Raw genomic sequence first — 22,988 nt, 5'->3', positions numbered from 1 at the left:
TCTCCTTGCTATATCCGGATATAAAAATAGAAGGCTGAAAACACACCAGGGCAAACTTGCTTACTGAGTTTCAAAGACTTTCCAGTCATGCTTTGGGCAGTCAATGCATCACACGCTCAGACAATCTACAAGTGATGACTTGCAGATGTTTAATTATTAGTTATTTTGTTCTGTTATGTCCACATAGTTCTGTGTTTGTCATGTGATTTGAAACCATTTTAGGAGTCAAAAACGGCTTCAGGTGAGTATGATGGGACGAACAGAATACATTCCAATACTTTAAGTTTTGTAGTTCTGTAAGTTTGAGAAAGTTACATGGGCCGTACGTTCACTAGCTCCACCAACACGTGGACCAGTTTCCAAAGGGTTGATGTGGGGAACGTATTATTCGTAACAAAAGAGAGCGCAAGGGATGCTCAGAGATTGCCTATAAATGATAAAGCTATTGTACAGAGAGATTTTAAGTTAAAAGTACAACGCATTACAGTCAATACTGAATTTACGTATTGCAGACAAGCCAAAAATAGCCTCTGCTTCACCGATAAGTTTATAGTGTGTCCTCATGTGGCTTATATTATAGCTTGTGGGTGACTTTATAGCTCTCAATGTGAGTTTTGGCAAGAATCCAGTCTGCTGTATTGCTAACTCTCTCTGACAACAGGACAATGAATGGAAACCTTCTGCGATTCATGTAAGACCTGATTGTGCCGACTACGCTGCAAGACTTTTTCATTTGTGAACAAATTCGAGCCACTCTAGGACTCGACCTCAAACTGTTAGGTTCACAAAGGCCACACGCATTACATGAACTAAATAAGTCAATGAGATTAAAACTTTACTCGCTTCATCATATATACTTTCAGCGGAACACAAAATGGGAATTTTTGAAGAATACATCTTCATAGTGACAGAAAAACGTAGCATTTTTATTTTTAGCAAAACAAAAGCCCAGGATAGCAAGATCCTATTTTATTTCTTAGAGACTACAGTTCTGGCTTAATATTAGCTCTGCTTCAGGGCAAGTCATGCCCTCGAGTATCCCATATCTCTCTTTGCTCTTTGTTAACTTGCCCTTTATTTTTTTCCCCCAGGTTTCCGCAGTCTACCCATTGAGGACCAAATCACGCTGATCCAGTATTCCTGGATGTGTCTCTCCTCCTTCTCCCTCAGCTGGAGATCCTACAAACACACCAACGCCCAAATGCTGTACTTCGCCCCTGACCTCGTCTTCAACGAGTAAGCTAACTCACACAACACAGCATATTTACTTCATATAGATATTTATTGATGTATTCCGTCCAAACCCTTTTGGTTTCCCACAAACTAAAGCATACAGACAATCCTTGGCCTTGGGTTAACCCTGTCTAAAGAATCCGGTGCTTCAAGTTACACAAGTTGAGATAATAATACAAAATGATAAGCTCAATAAGCATGTTCCCAGCAGGCATACGAGTGTGACCTCAAAACTGTCCCTTCAATTGCTCCGCTAGGAAATACGCTTTCCCTATAAGCGCTTCTTGATAGCGTTGATCAAGGCCGAGAGTTAGGTCAATGGGGCACGTAATCAGCACAATCGACGAGAAGTGTTGAGTGGAAAGAGTGCGATTGTGTGCTTTTTAAAGCTAAATGGCCTTTTATTGAGCGTAGTGGGAGAAGCGTAAAAATAGAGCACAGTGACCCCTGCAGGACAATTGGAGCACTACACAGTATTTGCCAAATGACTTGCAAAGATCTGGAGAAAAAGCACAGAATTAACTGCCATGTTTACATGTAAAAATATTCTCATCACCTCATACATGACTTCCACGCATCCTGATGGCGAGCCGCCACGTAGGATTCTGGCACGCATTTCCGAACCAGCTTTGTTTCGTGATCGCCTAAACAATTAGCAGTCCTTCAGCACAGTCACAAAGACTTGCATTTTAACTCCTGACAAACCAACAATCTGTTTAGAGCAGAATGCAACGACAATCCAAAGCTTGTCTGAAGGAAATTTAAGGCATACATGCAGGCAGCAGAATGTTGTCATCCACAATATTTGTAAGATAAACACATTGCATTCCATTAAGTCAGTGTATATAAAATAGCATATACACTGTTATACTGTCTCAAAGTGAACAGGCCAACATGTTTGCAGTGAAAATATTGCATTCTTATGGTAGTGTGTACTACATCACAATTTACAGTTAAGATGACAAAATAAATACTTTTTTATGAACTGCACATGGTACAATACATGAAAGAATGACCATAATTAGAGAAATATTGGGTGGCAAGAACATTTATTTGTTCAGAAGATGTACAGTATAGCTGCAAATATGGTCACCAATTTTCAGTCTATGACATATTAATAATTCTAAATATTCTGAGTGCAGTTCATTGTCATATTATTACATTTTAATGGTTGGCTTTAAGGATATTTTGGTCGCCAGATGTCCATGTAAAATCTAGGTCTTGAAGCGATACCAGCTGAGAAGCACTGCAGGACTAGTGCAGCAGTGCCCTTAAAAGATATTGATTGAAAACATTGTATGTCTGCCTTGAAGAGGAGCAAAACAAAAGTTTCCAGACAGACACTTTTCAGTGTCCTCTAAAAGTATGTCAAAAAGAGTCAGAAATACATATGTATGGATGGGTAAGGGTGATCTCTGACATACTGCTGTATGTCTATAACCTTGCCACTTTTCCATAGCAACTGAAAGACAAGCCATATATATATATATATATATATATATATATATATATATATATATATATATATATATATATATATATATATATATATATATATATAGAATAATTAGAATATAGCTGCTGTAAGGACATCACTATTAGGCAGATAATCTTGCAGGTGTAGAGATGAGGACTTGAACTATTTTCTCATTCCATCTGAAAACAGATTGATGGTTGGGATATTAAATAAAGATCTTTGAGACTGGAAGAATGAGATAGACAGAATCAGTTCTGCAGAAAAAAGGCAGACAAACCTGAGCACAGAATGATATCAGGTCAGACAGCTTTGGAAGACAGACAGGCACGCAGGTTTTCTGAAAACACGCAGTGCAAGATCAGAAAATATATCTAGTAAATTAACAAACAGCCAAGAAAGTATCAAGAATAAACCAAAAGGGTTGAATAACACGTTTTGTGAATTTTTGCATATGTGAGCAATGGCTTTTTTATTTCTTGACACAAAGCCAGAATTCATTACGTTTACATGTAAACATTTGGAAGTTGCTTACATTGTATAAAAGGTGTACCATTTTATCAGTTTATGCGTATAAATGAAAAATATGTATGAATAATATTATAAAAATGATTAATAAACGACTGCAATTGCAATAACAAAATCTAGAATATTTGTTAAAAATAAAATGAGAAATTATAACACATAGATATTGTGTAACAATTATAATACTTTTATTACTAAATGTGTCTAATTTGGCTTTGCTGTCACATGAAAATATTGCATTTTACAATATATTCAAACAGAAAAAGAGTTGTAATAATACCTTACAATATCTCTGTTGTTACTGTATTTTTGACCAAATAAATGCAGCCTTGTTGAGCAGAAAGAACATTAAAAAAAAGGAAGAAATGAATAATGATTCCAGTCCTTTTACTAGTGCTTATTTTTGTTTTCATAAAGAGTTAAATAGCGTATGCAGTTACCCAAATAATGTTACAGTTCCTAATAAAGTTACTGGCCGTTTGGCAAGATTTATTTATTATTCATTTATATGCCCAAGCCTATTTTTACTTGACTCTGGCAGTAGATGAGGGTTAATTCTTGACTGTAGAGGTTCTCCAAACGGCTCCGCCAATGCGGTAATCTAATAAACCCCAAATGGTGCCTCAAGTACCTTTTAATCGTTTCAATATTATTTTAACTGTATTTCCACTGCAATGTTTGATTCAACGAAAGTGTACCAGCAACAATGCCGTCGTTTACTACAGATGCTCTCAATTTCTCCGCCAGGGAACGTATGCAGCAGTCGGCCATGTACGATCTGTGTGTTGGCATGCGGCAGGTGAGCCAGGAGTTTGTCCGACTGCAGCTGACTTACGAGGAGTTCCTCGCCATGAAGGTCCTGTTGCTGCTCAGCACAGGTGAGGATGTGTGCACAGAAACACACAACAATATGGAAAATAAGCAAACGCATGTATGAATGGGTGTCTTCGTCCGCCTTTAGCACCCGAGCTGAGAACGTGGGTGTGTGAGATCTGAGAAATTTCCATGAGCTTTGATTGTATTTAAATATTGACACCTGAGGTTTGACCTAGTGACTTAGTGAGAATGGATTTGAACTATTTTCGAAAAGGTTACATTCTCAGAATAGAAACTTATGAGTAAGTTAACTTAAGTTATGTCCATGAACTGGTAAATCAGGCTCCTGTGCCTAGAGCCTTATACAGACGAGGTCACCGGGTTTTAAGTTGGCTGTCGATCTCTTTCTCTTTGTCACACTCCAGCTTTCTTGTTCGCGCTGGACCTTGCACTAATTGCAGCAAAAAGACAAAAAAAAAAGTATTTATTCACTGGTCCGTGTAATTCATTAAGAGAATTAACAAAAAGTCTATTTCATTGAAGGTGGACGCTAACTCAATATTTCTGATGCCAAACACTAAGAATTGCAATTGAACCCGAAGGCCGAAGAATTTCTTGAGGGAAAAATCATAATATTTAAAAAGTGTTACCTATTCTAAAGTATTACTGTAATACAAGTGTCTCTGATATATCGCCGATATATTTATTTATTTATAAAAATAAAGGAGTGTAATAGATTATGGGTATAATATATATATATATATATATATATATATATATATATATATATATATATATATATACATACATACATACACAGTACACACACACACACATATATATATATATATATATATATATATATATATATATATATATTTTGTGTGTAAAATCTACACATATACACAGTACATATGCACTTTCATACAATACAGCAGTACATATACTGAGTCCAGGCAGACAGGCACAGCCGACGCACCCCTGGGTTTATAGCATATGAGTCTGAAGTTTGAGTTTTGAATTCTCATACAAGATAGCTTTTGGGATCCACAACCACTTGCTGATCCTCTGGAGCCTTTCCAGAGAGCCCTGCTGTACTTAATAAAATCCAGTCAGGAGATGGGCACAGCTCCAAGAGCTGGTGTTTTTCTCTCCAAAAAGAGAGCTTCATGCAAGGAGAAAGAACAGGGGAAGTGTAGGCCGAGTAGTCGGGGATGGTACAATTTTGAAGACCGGAAGCTTTTGATGGAGCGACTCTTTAAAAAAAGAAAAGAAAAAAAGATTTCCTGATACAAAATCAACATTTAAATAAAAAAAATGTCTTTCGCTGACTACATCTGTGATGTGGGTTTATGTGTGTCATTGCTGATACGAGATACGCTGGGAAGAGCTGTTTTGTTATATAAATAAACCGGTTTCTGTTTTTCACGTGTAAACCAACCCATTACAGAGATAATAGTGGACTACAGCGCTTTGTTGTGATCTACTTTATATGCAAATGTTGTGTTTCTGTGTATTAATGCTGTTGTGTTGGCATGTTATCTTATGGTACAGTTACTGCTTGATGTTTTTATAATGCAGCTTGTGCAGAATGTTTTTTTGATTCGTTTTGATGTGTTATCAGCCTTTTCTGCTTTGCTAAAGCTATTGTGTCATGCCCTCTACTGTGGGGCTCCAGGGCCACTGTAGTTTTAGCATGAAGAGAGAGAGAGAGAGAGAGAGAGAGAGAGAGAGGCTGTTATTCCTTTTTGACCTTGGCTAAGGTTTCAGAAGCCCTGCAGGCTCTCACATGACCTTATTTGCGATGGTAGTGTTGACCTGCTAAAGAGTGAGTCACCAAAACCAAATCCCCTCTTGTTTTTTTGACTTTTTTTTAAATTCCTTTATTTAACCCTTTTTTTCCCTTTTCGCTTGTGGTAGACTCAGACATTAGGAAAGAAATATTTTCACAGACACTGCCGCCGTGCAAAAAGATGCATGTCTGTACAATTCAAGGTGTCAGTTTAACAGTATTAGATGTTATTAGAGTTAAACACATTTTGGTGTACGGATATCTTTTGTTGAGTAAGTGTTTCATGAAAGTATTTGGACACCTACTTCTGTTACGTAATACTTTTGCATTACATAATAAAACGTCTAATTAAGTGGCATTAATTTTAAAGCGATAGGCAAAACGTTTAAGCTTTTAAACGACAAAATCGCCATTTTAAGTAGGATTAAAGGAATATTTCAGGTTCAGTAGAAGTTAAGCTCAGTCAACAGCACTCGTGACATATAAATGCTGACTGCAACAATCATTTAAAAAAAATCAAGTTAAAAAAAGGCCATAAACATTATCAACGGTAGTAGCTTCAATAGTGCAGCATTAACATCTAATTTATATGCAAGATAACAATTTAAGCATTGAAAAAAAAAAAGCTAATCTTTCTACTGTATATCTTTCGATATACAGTATATAATTTTATAACTGTGTTATCATTACAATGGAAGTCCTAAAAATCTAGCAACCTGCATGTGAGTCAAGCCTGAGTAGGAGGAGCCAGGTAAAAAAAAATGTCTCTAATGTTTTGAATTTGGACTGCAATACTGGTTTTAACACGGGTATTAGTACGAGGGTTTATAATAGGCTTCATAGTTGTACTTTTAAAATCTTAAAAATATTGCTCTTAAGCGTATCACCACGACAGATGGGAGGGAAAAATGAGAACAATTTTAGAACTCAGATAATACAAAATAATAAAAAAAGTATTAAAAAAAACAAGCTAATTTAAGACATTTTTATAAAACTACAGACTTCACTTTTCTGCTTTTAAATCGTCCAAAATAGCCCTATTTATTTACTTTGTCGTTACCTCGGCATAAACCTTTTTTCCTTTCTTTCGAATATGAGGTATGAGTCAAAATCTTTTTTTTTTTTTCGACATAATGCCGTAATTGCTGTTGATTGAGCTTAATTTTACTAAATAGCTCTTTAACCGATTCTTCCTCTCAGATATGTTAACAAAGTGTCAGATTCTACAGGCAAAAGAATGTATTTCTAATGACAAGAAACGATTAGCGTGGCATAATCGCCCCACTTTTCATTCACTGGGGCTCTAAATGGCAGCCTGTGGCTAATGAGGCTGGATGTAGGTCAGTGGGAGAGAAGAAAACAGGGGGAAGTGACCGTGGGTTTAACACACACCTGCCAATGAACAGAGGTGAAGAACTGCTTCTCATTCAACACACAGAGTAGAGACCTTTAGACATCCTGAAGGACTTGTTGTTGTAATTCGGTAATGCTAAGAAAATAGTTTCGTGCTAAGAATTAGAGTTTGTTGAAACTTGTTTGTGTCCGAGGGCTGCACTTAGCATTATTACACGGCGGTGGTTCTTGCATCTTAATAATTTTTTTAAAATTAAAAGTTTTCCATAATTATCGCTACAGCCTTAAGGTGCGCCGCCGCGCGAATGCTGCATTGTTTGCAAAAATTAACATGAATATCATGTTGAGACCATCGGAAATGAAACGAATTCAATTAGCCAGTCAGTGGGATGCAGCGTAACGACTAACTTCATCAGAATAAATGTTACTTGTATGTTGTCGAGCAACGGACAGAGCAAGCGTGAGAATGAGCCGGTTCTTATTCAGCTGTCCAGAAGCCGAATGTCATTTCACGAGGTTGGCTGTAGGCCATGAGTGCACTTGTCCTACAGGATAGGAGAGAATTACTCCCTTCAACCTGAATGAGCTTTTATCTCCCATCTGCCAGAAGTAAAAGTAGTTTTCAGTACTTTGATTGAGTTAATCCTGAATAACTTCACACAAGGGAACATTAATCACCCGAGAAGGTAGACTGCGAGGCAGGCAGATGAGATGGAAGTATGAATAAACAGACATAGATAGAAAAATAGATAGATAGATAGACAGATGCTACTAAAAGTGTCGTTTTTCCTACTTTAGAGCGAGTAGCTACTGTAACGAAGTGAATTTCTTTTGTTGACAGTGCCCAAAGATGGTCTGAAGAATCAAGGGGCATTTGAGGAGATGCGGGTGAATTACATCAAGGAGCTTCGCCGCTCGGTCGGGAAAGCCACTAACAATTCCGGCCAGACGTGGCAGCGCTTTTTCCAGCTCACCAAGCTTTTGGACGCAATGCATGAAGTAAGTCGAAACATTCCCCTGTTATTGACCTCACTTGATAGATCAAAGACAGATACGGTTCTGCTCTAATTATCCAGAGCGTTCTTATTCAGTTCATGGGTCTCTTGGGTCACACTTTATTTCAAGGTCCAGTTCTCACTATTAACAAACCATTAATTATGACTTTGCTACTTATTAATAGCATGGTAGTTGTTTAGGTACTGGGGAGGTTTATGGATGTAGAATATGGTCATACATTTAATGTTTAAACCTACTATTAACTATGACTTTTTTCTTATTAATATTTAGCAGAATAAAATAGGTTGCGATTAAACTCATGATTTGTGTCCAGATAAACTTTTGTGTTCGGACAATTTGATAAGGTGACACATTTGTGATCCCTGGACATCTGTTTGATAAAAATAACAGGACAGGAATAATACGAGTTCATAGACTTTGTTTCATTTAGTAGAAATCCTCTGTTTTATCTCTATGTCTTTAAGATGCTATTCTGACTAAAAAAACAACACTTACATACTTTAATGTATTCTGGTTCAGATCAAGAAGCTCAAATATTTGTCTAGAAACAAATTAGAATTAGCAGATATTTATTTAATAAATATTTAATATTCATTCATTAGAAGCAGCGCACAATTTCTCATGTGGTTAGGAGCAGAAAACCATTAATATTTCAAATCAGCGGATGTTAAAATAATTACAGCTGTAGATTATTAAAGAGTTATAATATCAAGTGTGCATTCAAATGAAAAACCGCCACCCTTCACGTTGCCGCTGAGAGATTAGAGCCTCGCTTCATTTTTGAGAGCTGTTCGTTGCTAATCACTTTTTGCATCGCTGCCAGCTCAACGTTTTGTAATAGCACACAAAAGTACTGGAAAAGACATTTTTTGAATTGCACTTGGGGGTGAAGAACACTTGACAGCGGTGTTGATTTATTCATTTGTAAGATGAAGAGAAACAAGTTCAAGCTCCGCCGTAAAGCTTTTCCCGCTTTGGTCAGTGAGACGGAGCATCCTCAAATGAGCTCGGCCGCTCTGCAGCCTTTTCTTTGCTAATTCATCAATACGTGTTTACCCAGACTCATATTCCACCAGAACGTCTCTTTAATGATAAGCACTGTCAGTTTGAATTAAATCTGACGAAAGTCTCTTCTCTCCCTCTCTCTTCACAGCTCGTAGGGAGCCTGTTGGACTTTTGTTTCTACACTTTCCGTGAATCCCAGGCTCTGAAGGTCGAGTTCCCCGAGATGCTGGTGGAAATTATCAGCGACCAAATACCAAAGGTGGAGTCGGGCCTAACGCATACTCTCTACTTTCACAAGAAATGACTGAAAGCTCGCAAAAGGAGGGAAAAATGAAGGATCACATGAAAGGAAAAGCAGAGGACACTCAGCCCTCGGAGAGCGAACAAGAGCAAGCCCGCTATGCACAAAGCAAGGCGTAACGAGAGGCTTGGTTTAAAGCCATATAAGGCTTGCGTAGTGAGGGAAAGCAAAGAGCGATCTCTGTACCCGGCCAGCAGAGAAGAACTCATATTTCATGTGACAGTGCGTTCCTTACCCCCCAAAGACAATGCTGACAGTGTTCTATATGGATATGAAGCCATATTCTTTGGTAAAGCTATAGTGCACAGTCACATGTGAATACGTCACACACACACACAGAAATATGGGCCCACATGCTAGACATATCCTTGACTCCCAAACCCAGTGAAGACCATTGCGTTTGTATGTAACTCTCCTACAATCTGCCGCTCAGATTAAAAAAATAAATGAATAAAATACAGGTAAGATTCGGTAATAATACAGCTTTTTATTGCCGGTTAAAATAAAAATATTGATTCAATTGGGGTGTCTGCAAAGAGGAAATAAGATACTCAAAGGGCTACAACATAGCTGAATTTTGAAGAATTGGTGCACGAAGTAATCATCGAAAGAATACGATCTAAATTATGTTCGCGAATTGAAATGGCACACACGTGTTTTTTGACGACTCGAAGTGTTTACACGGGCCCCGCTGATTCAGTGCTCCGGTGGCCTGATGATTGATAAGCTGAGAAATGGCAGCTCCGAAAGAAAATGCTATCGGACTGGGGCAGAGTAAAAAGGAGAAAAAAAAAAAAAAAGTGCAACTTTGCTATACAGCAAATATTATGGCTCGTCTTGTAAAAAAAAAAAAAAAAAAAAGAAAAAACTGAGCTCACGCAAACACACACGCCACATTTTGTGTGCGCGCTTGGACTGTAGCAAATCATAGTAAATCATACCTACGCTGTTACTAAACCAGCTCCCCTTTTTGATGTTAAGGAAATTACCGTACTAATTTACAGTTCCAGACAAGAAAAGCATTTTATATGATTGCGAAGTTTTTGCGTTTCCGAGAAACAATCCAGCTAGAAGCCATTTTCTAACAAGGTGCTTCTGTTTTCTTAACGTAAATAGTAGACGATTTCCAGTAGCAGCACATGTACAGTTAGATACCGTATGGGGAAAATCAGCTTTTCTGAAGCATACAGCTTTCATATTAGTAAACAACAATAACAGCCGTAGTCCACGTAGTAGTCTATTGTAAGGAACGGACAGGGTTACGCGGACTAATAACAACAGTAACCTGCTCATAAACACACAATATATGTGTATCGTATGATTATAATTGTTGCTTGTAGGAATATTTTTCAAACGTTGTACATAGGAAGTTTTTGATTTCAACCACCTTGCAATTAAAACTTGGCTATTTGGGGAAATACCAGTCGACTTGAGAGTGCTTGAGTGAATTGTATCTTAAAAAGAAATTTGGACCACTGTTCGGTGTTTCGTAACCCCACTGTGCTACTGATGGAATCAAAAGAGGTACCGCTAGTTCTCAAATGCTGTGAGTCTGAGGACAATGAAGGTTTGTGCGTGTTGTTTGTGTGCGTGTGTATTTGGTTTTCTGTTTTCTCTCAAGTTTCTTAAAAGGCACAGGATAGCCGATTATTTACGAGAGGGCATTGTTGGGTTTTCTCCGATGGGATTAGAACGATCCTATTGGCTGATTCTGATTTGCACAGACACCATAATGTGATAATTGGGATATTAGATGTTCTGCTATCGTGTTGGTTATGTAACGTGCTTTTGGGGGTGGGTCAGGTGGGACGTTTGTGAACTGGAAAGGTCCAAGAACTTTTGATGTTTGCCTTTTTTTGATGTAGCTGGTTGGTGGTAAATGACCGTTGGAGGACAAAAATCCTAATTGGAACAGAACAATCAAATCAATCTGTGGTACCCAGGCAAAACCCCGTTTCACCGACCTGTCGATACACTGTACGTCGAAAGTTTTTGATGGACCTAAAACTAGGTATTTGCAGTAGTCTCTTTTTTCCAACCTTTCCCTTTTTTAAATACACAGATCTATAAATGAGAATAAATGTTAAAAGGTTCATAGGATGTATGTGAAGTATTTTTGAGAGATTCTATTTTGCTGGACACAATATATTAGTAATTTGTCTAAAAAGAGTATATGAGACCTTTTGTAAAGTGAAATGTTTATGCATGCTTTTTGAAAAGATGTTTACAGTGTATTTAAGAAGGGAAACTTGTGCCTTTTTTCTCACAAAAGTTACCATTTTACAGTATCTATTGTAAATAAATCAGTGAATTATTATGTTGCGTTGTATGGAACATTTCTATATTAAATATTTGTCAGACGTTGGGATGAAATTCACACATTTCCCTCTTAAGAGTTACTGACTGCCCATCATTCAGAATCCAGAGCGAGAGCCAGAGAGCATGATGGATATACATTTAATTTATATTTCCTTTTCACAGCAAGAGAGACTTGTTTACTCCCTGAATGTCACTAGCTTAAAAACTTGTCATTTTGCTCTGTAGTAATGTGAACTAATTGTATGTTTTTTTTTGCTTTTTTTTTGTGTTTCCTCTTTGCTTCGCCTACAGATCTATTAAAAAAACACAACGCTGTGCTCACATCAGAGGTTAGCTATATTAAGCTGAAAGGAAAAGTACTTGTGGTTGCCAAATATTTTTATCCCAGATTTTTTTTTTTTTTTTTAAATAAATCAAACCAAGCAAAAAAAAAAACAGACTTTTTTTCTTCGGTGCTTCACAAGTTCTTGTCTTGTGAACCAACAATGCTCTTTATTATTATTTCTACAATACACGAACATACAGAGGTTTTTTTTTTTAATAGCATGAAACAAATGCAACCTTATGTAAGGAAGACCTAAAGATGAAGCTATCACAGGGAGGAAAACCGAAACGGTTTCATACGAATTCAGATATCCGTCAGCAACGAAGAGAATATAGATCGCCATGCTTGTTGCAGCATGTTTGCAATTTGCGTTTCTCCGTCACCAAATGACAAAGCTTGAAATACTGAAAGAACGTGTGAATCCACACTTTTGGGTTGCGTGTTACTTCGGCTTTGACAGTCTGCGTATGACTTTTTAGATGTGTTTTTGGGGAGTCTACATGTAAAACTATGCATTTGTACAAATCACATTACCACCAAGCAGCACCTTTGTGCAAAATAAGGGCAAAGCGTGGTCAAGGTAACCAGTATGTTGAATCGAAATAAAATAAAACCCACAGACCACGTGTTGTGTTTGCACATTAACACCCTCGTGTTAATGAATATTGATTTTTATTTTTGGGGGGGGGGATAAATTCGAATCTGTGTGCTATACATTGTTTAAAGTGACGAAGCCATATCTCTTTTGTGACAAAAGAGCGTTTCCTGTTCATATTTTGACCCCCTCCCCTCCTTTAAAAAAAAAAAATAAAATAAAAAATCAGTGCTTTGTACAATACTTGTTAGCAAATCTCCTCAGTGCAGAAATATTCAACATAAGCAGAAGACAGATGCAAATAGTTCCTCTAAACTGTATATCTTGATGCAGATCTTGCCATAACCGTGTTTGCAGAAACATCAAGGGATTCCAATAAACCTGTTAACAATTAATTACTGTGCACTCTTTCTTTTGCCATTTAAGACGATTCATAAGCATTAAAGATCAGAAATGGCCGTTGCGTCTGCTGTAAATTCGCAATTAATACAGCAGACATTTATTTTTTTGGCTGGAGAACATCTACTAATTATTTTACTAAAATTGCTAGTATACATTAGCAAGCGTATTTGAGATATGGTTGGTGAAATATGCAGTTGTTGTTTGTTGGACATATTTAACAGTCAAGTTTGATTTGTTCTTGGTAACTTGAGGACTTTTAGCAGGACTTTTGCTGTTACTGAGGTGGAATACGGGTAAGGTTAGGGATAGCTTTGATAGTGTGGGTAGGTTTAAGATGGGTTTAGGTGTAAGGGACGGGTCAACAGTGTAATTATAAATGTAATTACATATAGTTTTTATGTAAGTACAATGTAATAACATGTATGTGCACAATAAGTGCATCGTACTGAATTTTTATTACATTTTTTTTATGCAACTACTTGGTAGTTAAGGCCAGCATAAAGTAGGACTCCTCAATTTGTTAGCATGAACTAAGACTAAACTCCATTTATTGTCAGAACACAAATTAAGATATTTTGTGATGAATTAACGACAAAGAAAATATTTTCGGGCATTGGGTGATATGTGCCTTCAACATTATTGTATTTTAAATGAACATGAATGAACAATGAAGTGTTACAGCGCATTAAAACTAAAATAGCAAGTATTTTTCTTCATACTGTTTCTATTTCTATTTCCAGAGAACGAAATGTTGGGCTGGAACTCTCTATAGTGCCAAAAATATCAAAAAAATCTTAAATCAGGAAAGGATTTTCTTGACAAGCAAAAATAAAACTGAAAATTGAGTCACATTTTGCTTAGAACAAGCAATATAATCTCACTTCAAACAGAAATCAACTGGCGATTGCTTGTTTAGAAGCAAGATAATGTATTTTTTCGATAAATGTTAAGGTTAATAAATGACTAAGTATTGTTTATTGTTAGCTTCAGACTATATCTAACGTACACCCAGCTATGTTAATAAACTGAACCTCATTTTAAAGCATTATTGCTCCTACTGTAAATGTTTTAAAAGATTGAGGGGTCAGCTGTAGTGGATAACAGTAGGAAGAGAGTGAATTGGATCATAGGATGCTGCAGACATCTGAGTGGGCGCTGAGTGAGTGGAAAGAAACAGCAGCAGTAGGAGAAAAAAATACCTGGATACAGTACGTGGCAAAGCCCAACGGAAAACAGAAGGAGAGAGAGAGAGAGAGAGTAGAACGAACACTAAAAGAAAAGAAAAGTAGGTTTGAGTGACAAAGTCATAATTCAAACCTCTGGCAGATTTTAGTTTTAACAAATGATATTTCTCCAGGGGAAATGAGCATGAATGAGGAAGAAAGTGATTATGGTAATATGCGAAGAAAACAGCAAGTCTCGTCTGCGTTTACCGGTCTAGCAGTGACTGAAAAATCCTCGGAAAACAGCACCAGAGAGCGAGATCTTCTGACAAAGAACATAAGCATTAACAATGTAACACCTCCACGTCCCCAGAGAGAAAATTCGCCATTAACCTCGTTAGAAGCCCGATCTAAAAAATGTGCTTGTTTGCCAGACTGTGAGAGTAGACAGTATTACTTTTGCTCTTTTGCGCAAATCCGCAGCCCACTCCAAATCTCTCCCAGATTGCCAATAGCGCAAGCTGTGTAGTCCTGCCAGATAAACAGAATCTATTGGATCAGGCAGATTTCAGGGCTGTGGCTTCACACATGGCGGCTTCTGTGCCCCAGATTCTCTGCTCGCAGACGCTCAATCCTTTTCTGTTTTGTTTTACTGTCCCACCTTCTCGGTCTCGTTCATCCGAGATATAATACATAACGCTTTGTTTATATTTCATACAGTACGTAGCTGCATGTAGCACAAAGTGAGTATTGTCACGGCTAAAAAAAGTAGATGTTAGGCTACCTTACATCCGCGGTTGATTTATTACATTTGCAAAATTATTTATTTATCTTACCTGCACATTTATTAAAATGTTGGTTAAATATGTAAATGGAGCGTTATGCAATTATATATATATATTCCAGAAAAGAAAAGATTGAACAATGGGTAATTTCATTTACGTTTACAGAGGAGATTTTGGATATCTATATATAATCATGATTGATCCTAAATATAAAAGTGAACAAAATAAATGAAATCCTAAATAAAAGTTTGTTTAATATAAATATATGTGTGTATATATATATATATATATATATATATATATATACACACACACATTTACAGTAGGAGCAATAATGCTTTAACAATGAACATTTAGATTTAAATAATATTACATAATATATAAACCTTACTTTTTCTGAAATATTTATGTACATATATATTTGTGTGTATTGATATATACGTAATAAATATACACAGCACACACACCTAAAACACAAAGAAAAAGTTTCGTTCTATCTATCCGTCTACAGCCTGAAAAAACACCTCCAAATGTTTTTGTCAGTGACGTCCTGCCTTTGAGCGTAAAGAAAGTGTAGTATCTTCACTGTACTGTAAAAAAACTAGGAGGATGGATACGCTGACCGCAAACTGAGTGCGCTGGAGGAAACTAAATAAAAACATTCAGGGTTTGGTGGATAAAACCAAAGCACACAGTAGCACCTTTATCTGAGAGCAGACGCAGTGATGCATAACACCGTCTCACTCTTTCAGTCAACGAGACGGGAACAAGCCACGAGCTTCAACATAGCAGAAATAGGGATTCGGTCTTAGCTCATGACCATGCAAAAAAAAAAAAGGGGACAGATGGGAACTTTGTGGTTAAACTGCATCCAAGGAAACTGTAGTGAAAGGGTGATACAGAGGGAGAGAAAAAGAAAGCCAGAGGGTGAGAAAGTGAGATGAAGCGGACAGGGATGGCGGGAGGGTGAGTTTGCCCATCTCATTAGCTTGGGCTCATTTGATTATGTAAGCACCCGGCTCTTCGACACGTCGCCTATTTTTAGCCCTCTCCCATGTCTCGTCCTATCATCTGCTCTATTAGTTATTGGATCTCTGTGACTCCGCCATGTCACGATAATTATGTAATACGTGGCACTCAAACACACGCATTCAGGGACACGCATCTCACAGCAGTCTGGAAGACATTTGCACGCTAATGATGTGTACAGTGCACTGAAGTGTGATAACACACACACACACACACACACACACACACACACGCACACACGCACACGCACACACACACACACGCGCTGCACAGTCCGGAGGTGCTTTGTACGCTAATTAGACAGAGGCTGTGACTTCAGTCGTCCAGAAATCGAAATTCAAGAAATTACCGTTATTTCTTATGAATTCCTTAGTCTTAGGGAATCGGTGCACATTACGTTCAAGAATATAATGTAAATATAAATAAATAAATATAACATACTCCACCTGTGTATAATAACTTGCACTATTTCTCAAACCCCTCCCCTTTTACTAACTGACCACTTTTTTTAACGTTGTGTATTTCTTAATAATAAGCACCTAAATAAGCAGTTTATAATCAAACTGATGGATCAATCAGCCTGAAAAAGCTGCCTGCAAACACCTATCTCTCTCCAAATCCGAGCTCAGTTTGAATGAAATTTGCAAAAGCTATTTTCATAATCGCATGCAAAAATGATTTGGCCACATACCTTGCTGCTACACTCTAGATGTTTACGCATGCATGCTGTGTTTGCTACGAAGATCTTCTGACACATACGACACCGTTCTTTCAAATATACATGATACACAAAAATGAATATGTGAATCAAAATTAGGTTCATAAAAAACATGTTGCAGATCTGAAATTAGAGGGTCACTCTCTGGTGAAAATGACTGGATGTAAACAGTAAAAAAATAAATAAATAAATAAATATATATACACACACACACACATATATATATATATATATATATATATATATATATATATATATATATACATATATATATACACATATATTTGTAAGATTTTCTCCTTAATCTGCAACTTAGGATCTACTTTTAGCCTAAAGATGTTTTTAGATACAGGCTCAGGGCCAGGATTCAGAAACTCGTTCAAGAGTATTTCACAAAATGTTTTAGCACTAAAACTAGCTCCGAGATCTGAGAATGTTAGGAGTAGTGAAGAAGACTTCTAAGTCACTAAGACCAACTCACAGCTATCCTAAAACGCCTAAAAACGGTTTGGTGCTTATCCTAACTTCAGACCTTCCTTTGATTAGATCTTCTTTATTAACCAGTGACCATCTGTTCTTGAGTCCAGTTTGCACGTCTTACTATCAGTCACGATTATTCTACTCTTAAAATGCTTTTTACATAAATATTTACCTTTGCTTTTCCTATTCTTAACCAGAATTGTGTTGTTTAATTAGTGTCACTTAGACCGCATTTTAAAACCTTTATTTGAATGTAGCAATAAACCCAGACTAAATCACTAAATCACATTCATCACACAGTTCAGGGCAAATTTTTACTGATTTCAATTATTAGCTAAAATGTTAGCTTAAACAGGCAACCAGGATATTCCTCCATTCATAGACAGGATTGCTGAAGTAGATGTTCATAGTTTTTTTTTTTTTGTAAATATGGCCACCAAGTCAACTCGCTTTATAGTTTGCCCCAAAATAAATGAAAATGTAAATCACCATCTACATGCACTGCTGTAGTTTTAAAACTTTCTGACTTTATCATTGGGAACACAAAACAACTTTTTTTTTTTTTTTTTTTTTTTTTTTTTTCATACACAAGTTGTTTTGGATGCAAAAATTCAGACACATCGTTTCAAACATGTACTGTGCTCTGCAGAGGAAAGAACGTCACAGAGATGTGGAACAGTATCAGGATGCGTAAATGATGACTCTTTATTCTTTAATACCCCATTTTACTGAGAATTAGATCACTTAACTGAACAAAAAACGGCTTGCAAAAGAAATTTTATGTGGACAGGATCACGAACCACGAAAATCCTTTTAACCGCAGTCGAACAAACTGCAGTCATGCTGCAAGAAGTGTGCGCTTATGTGTGTACGGGGTCATGAAAGGAAATGGGAACAGAAAACAGGAAATAACCTAAACCTGACCCAGTTGCTCCGTACAGCGTATATGTGTGTGCTAACCAGTGCGACAAAATAGTCTATTTTGATGCAAATGGTTTGTTTTCAAGCACTCCATCCAGTGCATACGGTAAGGACCCAGACTGCCACTCTAGTTCAAGCCCGGCGTACGAGGAGGCAGTCCAAATCTGCTAGGAAATGAGGATTTAATCCACTTAAAGGGGGAGAGGTTCAATGTAAAAGCTGCAGAGCCGCTCCAGGGCTAGAAGCGTGTGGGAGAAAATAAGCCACGATGCTCAAAACGCAATGTATGCAATAGACAACGGTTTATTTACATACAACAGAAATGGCAGGTACCAATAACAACACGCTGCTTTTATTTTGACAATGAAATTAAACTAATCAAAATGCTAACTAAGAGCTAAAGCCAATCACAAAGCTCTGACGAATCTAATTTAGCAAGAAATCTCATTAAATGGGACAGAAACTAAAATTAATGTGGTAGCGAAACGCAGCAAACCTTAACTGAAATAAAAGCTGTTTTTGTTTTTTGAACGGATTTCTAGAAAATTGCATCAGCGTGTTTACAGTATAATGGCATTTTGGTACAGATGTGTGAAAGGCAGCAATACGGATAAATAATAATAATAATATAAAAACACTGCATGCGTGAACAACAGATGTGGGACATTTACCAAAAGAGAGCCAGCAATTGACTGTATTTTAACAGTTTTAATGTGTGAAAGTGACTAGTGTTTATCACTCATACAGTACATTCAAGACTGCTTATTAAACAGTTGCAAACATTTATTGGAGATTTAAGGGTTTTACTAATCAGGTAATGAAGTTTTGAATTATTAGATAAGCTGAAGTTCTTCAGCAGGAGCCATAGTGTCTTTTTGACCTCGATGGGACACAATTAGGAAAATTACACACAACTTTATCTTGTTTTTCATTAAACAACAGTCATATCGCAAATGCTTCCGTTTATTTCCCAGCACATTAGGGGTCCACAGTGCCCTGCAGCCCATGGCTTCCATTATTTATAGACGCTTACTTTGGCATATAAATAAAAATGAAAAGCAGGGTATAAGAATAAAACGCTTTATTTATTTAACATTGATCAACATCGAAAACAATGATACCAAGACCTTTGCAGAGATCGTAAATCACTGTCTGAAATCACCGCAGATACGCTCAATCACAAACATGAACCCGCGGAACAAGGGCTCTTAGAAAAATGAAAATGGTCTCATTAAATATCAGTGAAGTTCTGCCATTTTTAAGGTTTCTGTAAAAACTATATGCTAATCTTTAAAACTTTAAAGAGGGAAAGAGCTTGCACGAAAATATTTCTATGTATACAACACGGATTGGAAAACTTGGCAATTTTTTTTTTATGTAATTGTAGGTTTTATAGATTTTTAATATATCCGTCTCTGTTCTTCGAAATAAAACCTATATACAGAATAGCAAAAAAGTTGCACTGATCGGCGTTACTGATCAGCGTCCCACATGCTATGCGTAACAAATTTAAGGCACAGCATTAGTTTTAATCAATGCGAACGGTTTAATAATCGCATATCAATTTCAACATCAATAACCGACAAGCACTACATTTTTTATCTAATAAGCGCTCTAGCGTTCCAATGAACAAAACTGACGATGTTCACTGCACTTACACATTTTACTACACATCATCACATGCCCAATTAAATGCAACTTCATAACATTAAATACAAATATACTCAAGGTATCTCTGAGTGTTGAGTACATTAATGATAAACCACCAAACCACTAGACTAAAATAATGAGACATGCATTTAAAAAAAAAAAAAAAAAAAAAAAGGACAACACAGTCACAATGACGGATGCATATTTTCCCGCGTAAATTTATATTTACATTTCTAAAAGTGCAGACTCTTTGTACGTATACAGCATATCTGAGCTTATACTTGAACTCATCTCCTGTGTTTGCAACATCTGTGTTTTTGGGTACAGTTTATATATATATATTCTCTCTCAATGTCTTTAGTGTGGAAAAGGATGGAGGAACAACAAGCAGTGCCACTGTGAAAGAGCCGCCGTGACCATGGATACCATGTATATAAAGACAAGTGTGAGGATAGTACTTTTCGTAGTTACAGTATCTCCACATAGTTTTCAGGGATGAGTCCTCGCTTTCCCTCCAGCACACCCTCCAGCCATCCGGGCTCCCTGGAGAGTGTCACTGCAGAGCAAAACCACGGACACACAGGTAAAAGTCTTACTGCAGCTCTTCTGTCACACAAGTAAGTCCTTATCGATGGAGGACTTTTTTTTAATGTGGATAGTTAGCATAGCTGATGAATGTAAATTACATGGGTATGAGTTACAAAAGTTTTAAGAACTGTAGCCAGACACTTTTTCCGCGTTCATTTTGGGTGAAAAAAATAAGCAGAGTGGGTTTACAGTGCGTTAAACAGAACTGAAAGAATTATTCAATTAGCCAGAGTGTTTAATAAGCAAACACAAGAGGTGGGAGATTTGTGAATAATGAGTGAAAAGTTTTTTTTTTTTTTTTTTTAATGAGAGCAGCAATGATTTAATGCAAGAGCAGCACTGAGGAATTTAGTATGTTATGGTTTATGTCTGTGCTAAGGATAGTGAAAACTGTGAATGTTAATTATCACTGCATACTGAGGATGCTGAACGTTAAGACAGAGCATTCAGAAACACTGGTAACGTGTGCAGGCCTGTATGAGCAAACAGCAGGATGCCGATACAGATAGTTACTATGATTTTGAGGAATGATAGAGGACAACCTTTCATTTCAATAAATGTAATGCATTAGGACACCCTGATGAATAATGAAAGGTGAAAGATGACCAAGCGAAAGACAGAAAAATTGTGAAAAACAGGAAAATGATGAACAAAGAAACAAGTAGATGGAGAAAAAAAAACATATAAAAGAAATCACATTCACAATAAATATTCAAACTGACTAGGGGCAGAAAAAAAAAAATAATAAAAAAATAAAATAAATAAATAAATAAATAAAAAAAAAAATAATAATAATTATATATATATATATATATATATATATATATATATATATATATATATATATATATATATATAGCGCATATATAAGAGCATATTTTTTTGGCCTAGCACTTTTTCAATCAAGACTTTGAAAATTGGCTCAAATTTTAAATTAAAATATTTTTTAGTGCAAGTCCAATTCAGTTCTGAAATATTTCAAGGTGATGAGATAATGTCTTGATAAAACAAGAGCTGTGCTAGCGGTTGAGGCCCTCATTTCCTTGTGTTATTTTATCTGTCTCTTTCTTTGTGAATTGATTTTAGGGGATGTTACAGCCCTGCCCCACTTCCCTCCCTCCACCTATGCTGATATAAGATCAGATTTTTTTGTGTGTGTGTGTGTGTGTGTGTGTGTGTGTGTGTGTGCGTACTTGTAGGGCCCGCCAAATCCAATATGTCTGTGGATTCGGGTGAGTGCCTGTGGCAGTGATAACGTTAACACTTACCGTCATGGAAGATTGCGCCAACCTGGAAAGAGAGTTCGGAATCGTGTTCAGCCTCACAGGGGTACACAGCCTTTGCTTTCATGAGGGTGACACTGAAAAATGGAGGCAATCAGTTAGTGGGCCTCTCGCTATTCGGAAGGGTGGGGATTAGGACACGACTTTCCATCTAGCTGCAAAGTGGACTCAGCCAAAGTTATCAATGAAAGCAGTCTGCGTGATTAACGTCTGTCCGTAAAAATACTAGAGCACAGTGTTGAAGTAGAAGAGAAGGAAGATAGGCATCAAAGAGTAGATATGATTCAAAAAAGAGAGAAATTTTCAAGTAAGCTTTGGCAGCATTCAGGCATATCCTGCCATTTATTACTCAAAGTTCCTCTGGAGTGGATTTGGACTACATTTACAAAGCGCAAAAAACATTTCCACACTTTTTGATTTATGAATTTCAATGGCTTTTTCCATGACTACCCAAACACCCATACTCACTGGATACATATTTCATTAATCTTAATCATACAAAAATGCATACTGTATTGTACTAAGAAAGCACAATTTCAAATCAAATCACATAATTTCAGATGATTAAGGTTTTATACATTTTCATGATTTTAATTACGTTTTAAAGGCATTAATTTAAGGTATTAAAGTACCATCAGAACTGATATTTCAAGTTAAATAATAATAATAATAATAATAATAATAATAATAATATTAAATAGATTTACTAAAGATGCACAGAACGTTCAGCAACTGAAATTATTTGCCCCGAAAATAGCAAAAAAAAAAAAAAAAAAAAAAAAAAAACAGTTTGGCCAAAAATCCAGAAAAACATTGTATGGAACAATTACGTGACACGCTCAAATAGAAGAGCGCACTAATACAGAAAACATGTTGACAGTGTGGAAGCATTAAAAAAAAAAGCATTGTGTGAAAGATGCAAAAATCATTACAAGCACTGACAGCGAGAGACTGCTTAGAAGTGCATCGCGCGTCTCCAACGAGAAGAGGAAGGGTAGTTATTGCTGGTTACTGTTTGATGACTGAAATGGCCTCAGACGATTAGTAAACAGATTGCAGAACATGCTTTAGATTGCATGTATTGAAAACAGCACTGCATAAGCTGACACTGTGTTACTCGTCAGCTGCTCAGTAACATTTTTTAAATAAAATAAGACGCTAAGACAATAAAGATAATTTCAACAGCTCTATTAATACATGTGTTATTACACTCA

The 22,988-nt window shown here is 36.7% G+C and overlaps 2 protein-coding genes across 4 annotated transcripts in view; one reads left to right on the top strand and one right to left on the bottom strand.

The window, feature by feature from the left end:
• The window catches only part of nr3c2 (nuclear receptor subfamily 3, group C, member 2), a 64,588-nt gene extending 51,438 nt beyond the window's left edge, over nt 1-13,150 (top strand). The window contains exons 6-9 of the mRNA XM_043240927.1: nt 1,092-1,236; nt 3,980-4,110; nt 8,035-8,192; nt 9,364-13,150. Coding sequence (XP_043096862.1) covers nt 1,092-1,236; nt 3,980-4,110; nt 8,035-8,192; nt 9,364-9,519 — 590 coding nt within the window. The 3' untranslated portion in view covers nt 9,520-13,150. The remainder of the gene's footprint in view (nt 1-1,091; nt 1,237-3,979; nt 4,111-8,034; nt 8,193-9,363) is intronic.
• Nucleotides 13,151-19,319: 6,169 nt separating this feature from the next.
• The window catches only part of arhgap10 (Rho GTPase activating protein 10), a 45,544-nt gene continuing 41,875 nt past the window's right edge, over nt 19,320-22,988 (bottom strand). For all 3 annotated transcript variants that reach the window (XM_043231600.1, XM_043231680.1, XM_043231757.1), the window contains 2 exons: nt 21,760-21,851; nt 19,320-20,459 (listed from right to left, as the gene is read on the bottom strand). In XM_043231600.1, the coding sequence (XP_043087535.1) occupies nt 20,371-20,459; nt 21,760-21,851 (181 nt within the window). In that variant the 3' untranslated portion in view covers nt 19,320-20,370. The remainder of the gene's footprint in view (nt 20,460-21,759; nt 21,852-22,988) is intronic.

Source organism: Puntigrus tetrazona, chromosome 1 (genome assembly GCF_018831695.1).
Source record: "Puntigrus tetrazona isolate hp1 chromosome 1, ASM1883169v1, whole genome shotgun sequence".
In the NCBI taxonomy this organism is placed as follows: domain Eukaryota; kingdom Metazoa; phylum Chordata; class Actinopteri; order Cypriniformes; family Cyprinidae; genus Puntigrus; species Puntigrus tetrazona.
This window is presented reverse-complemented; position numbering and strand designations above follow the sequence as displayed.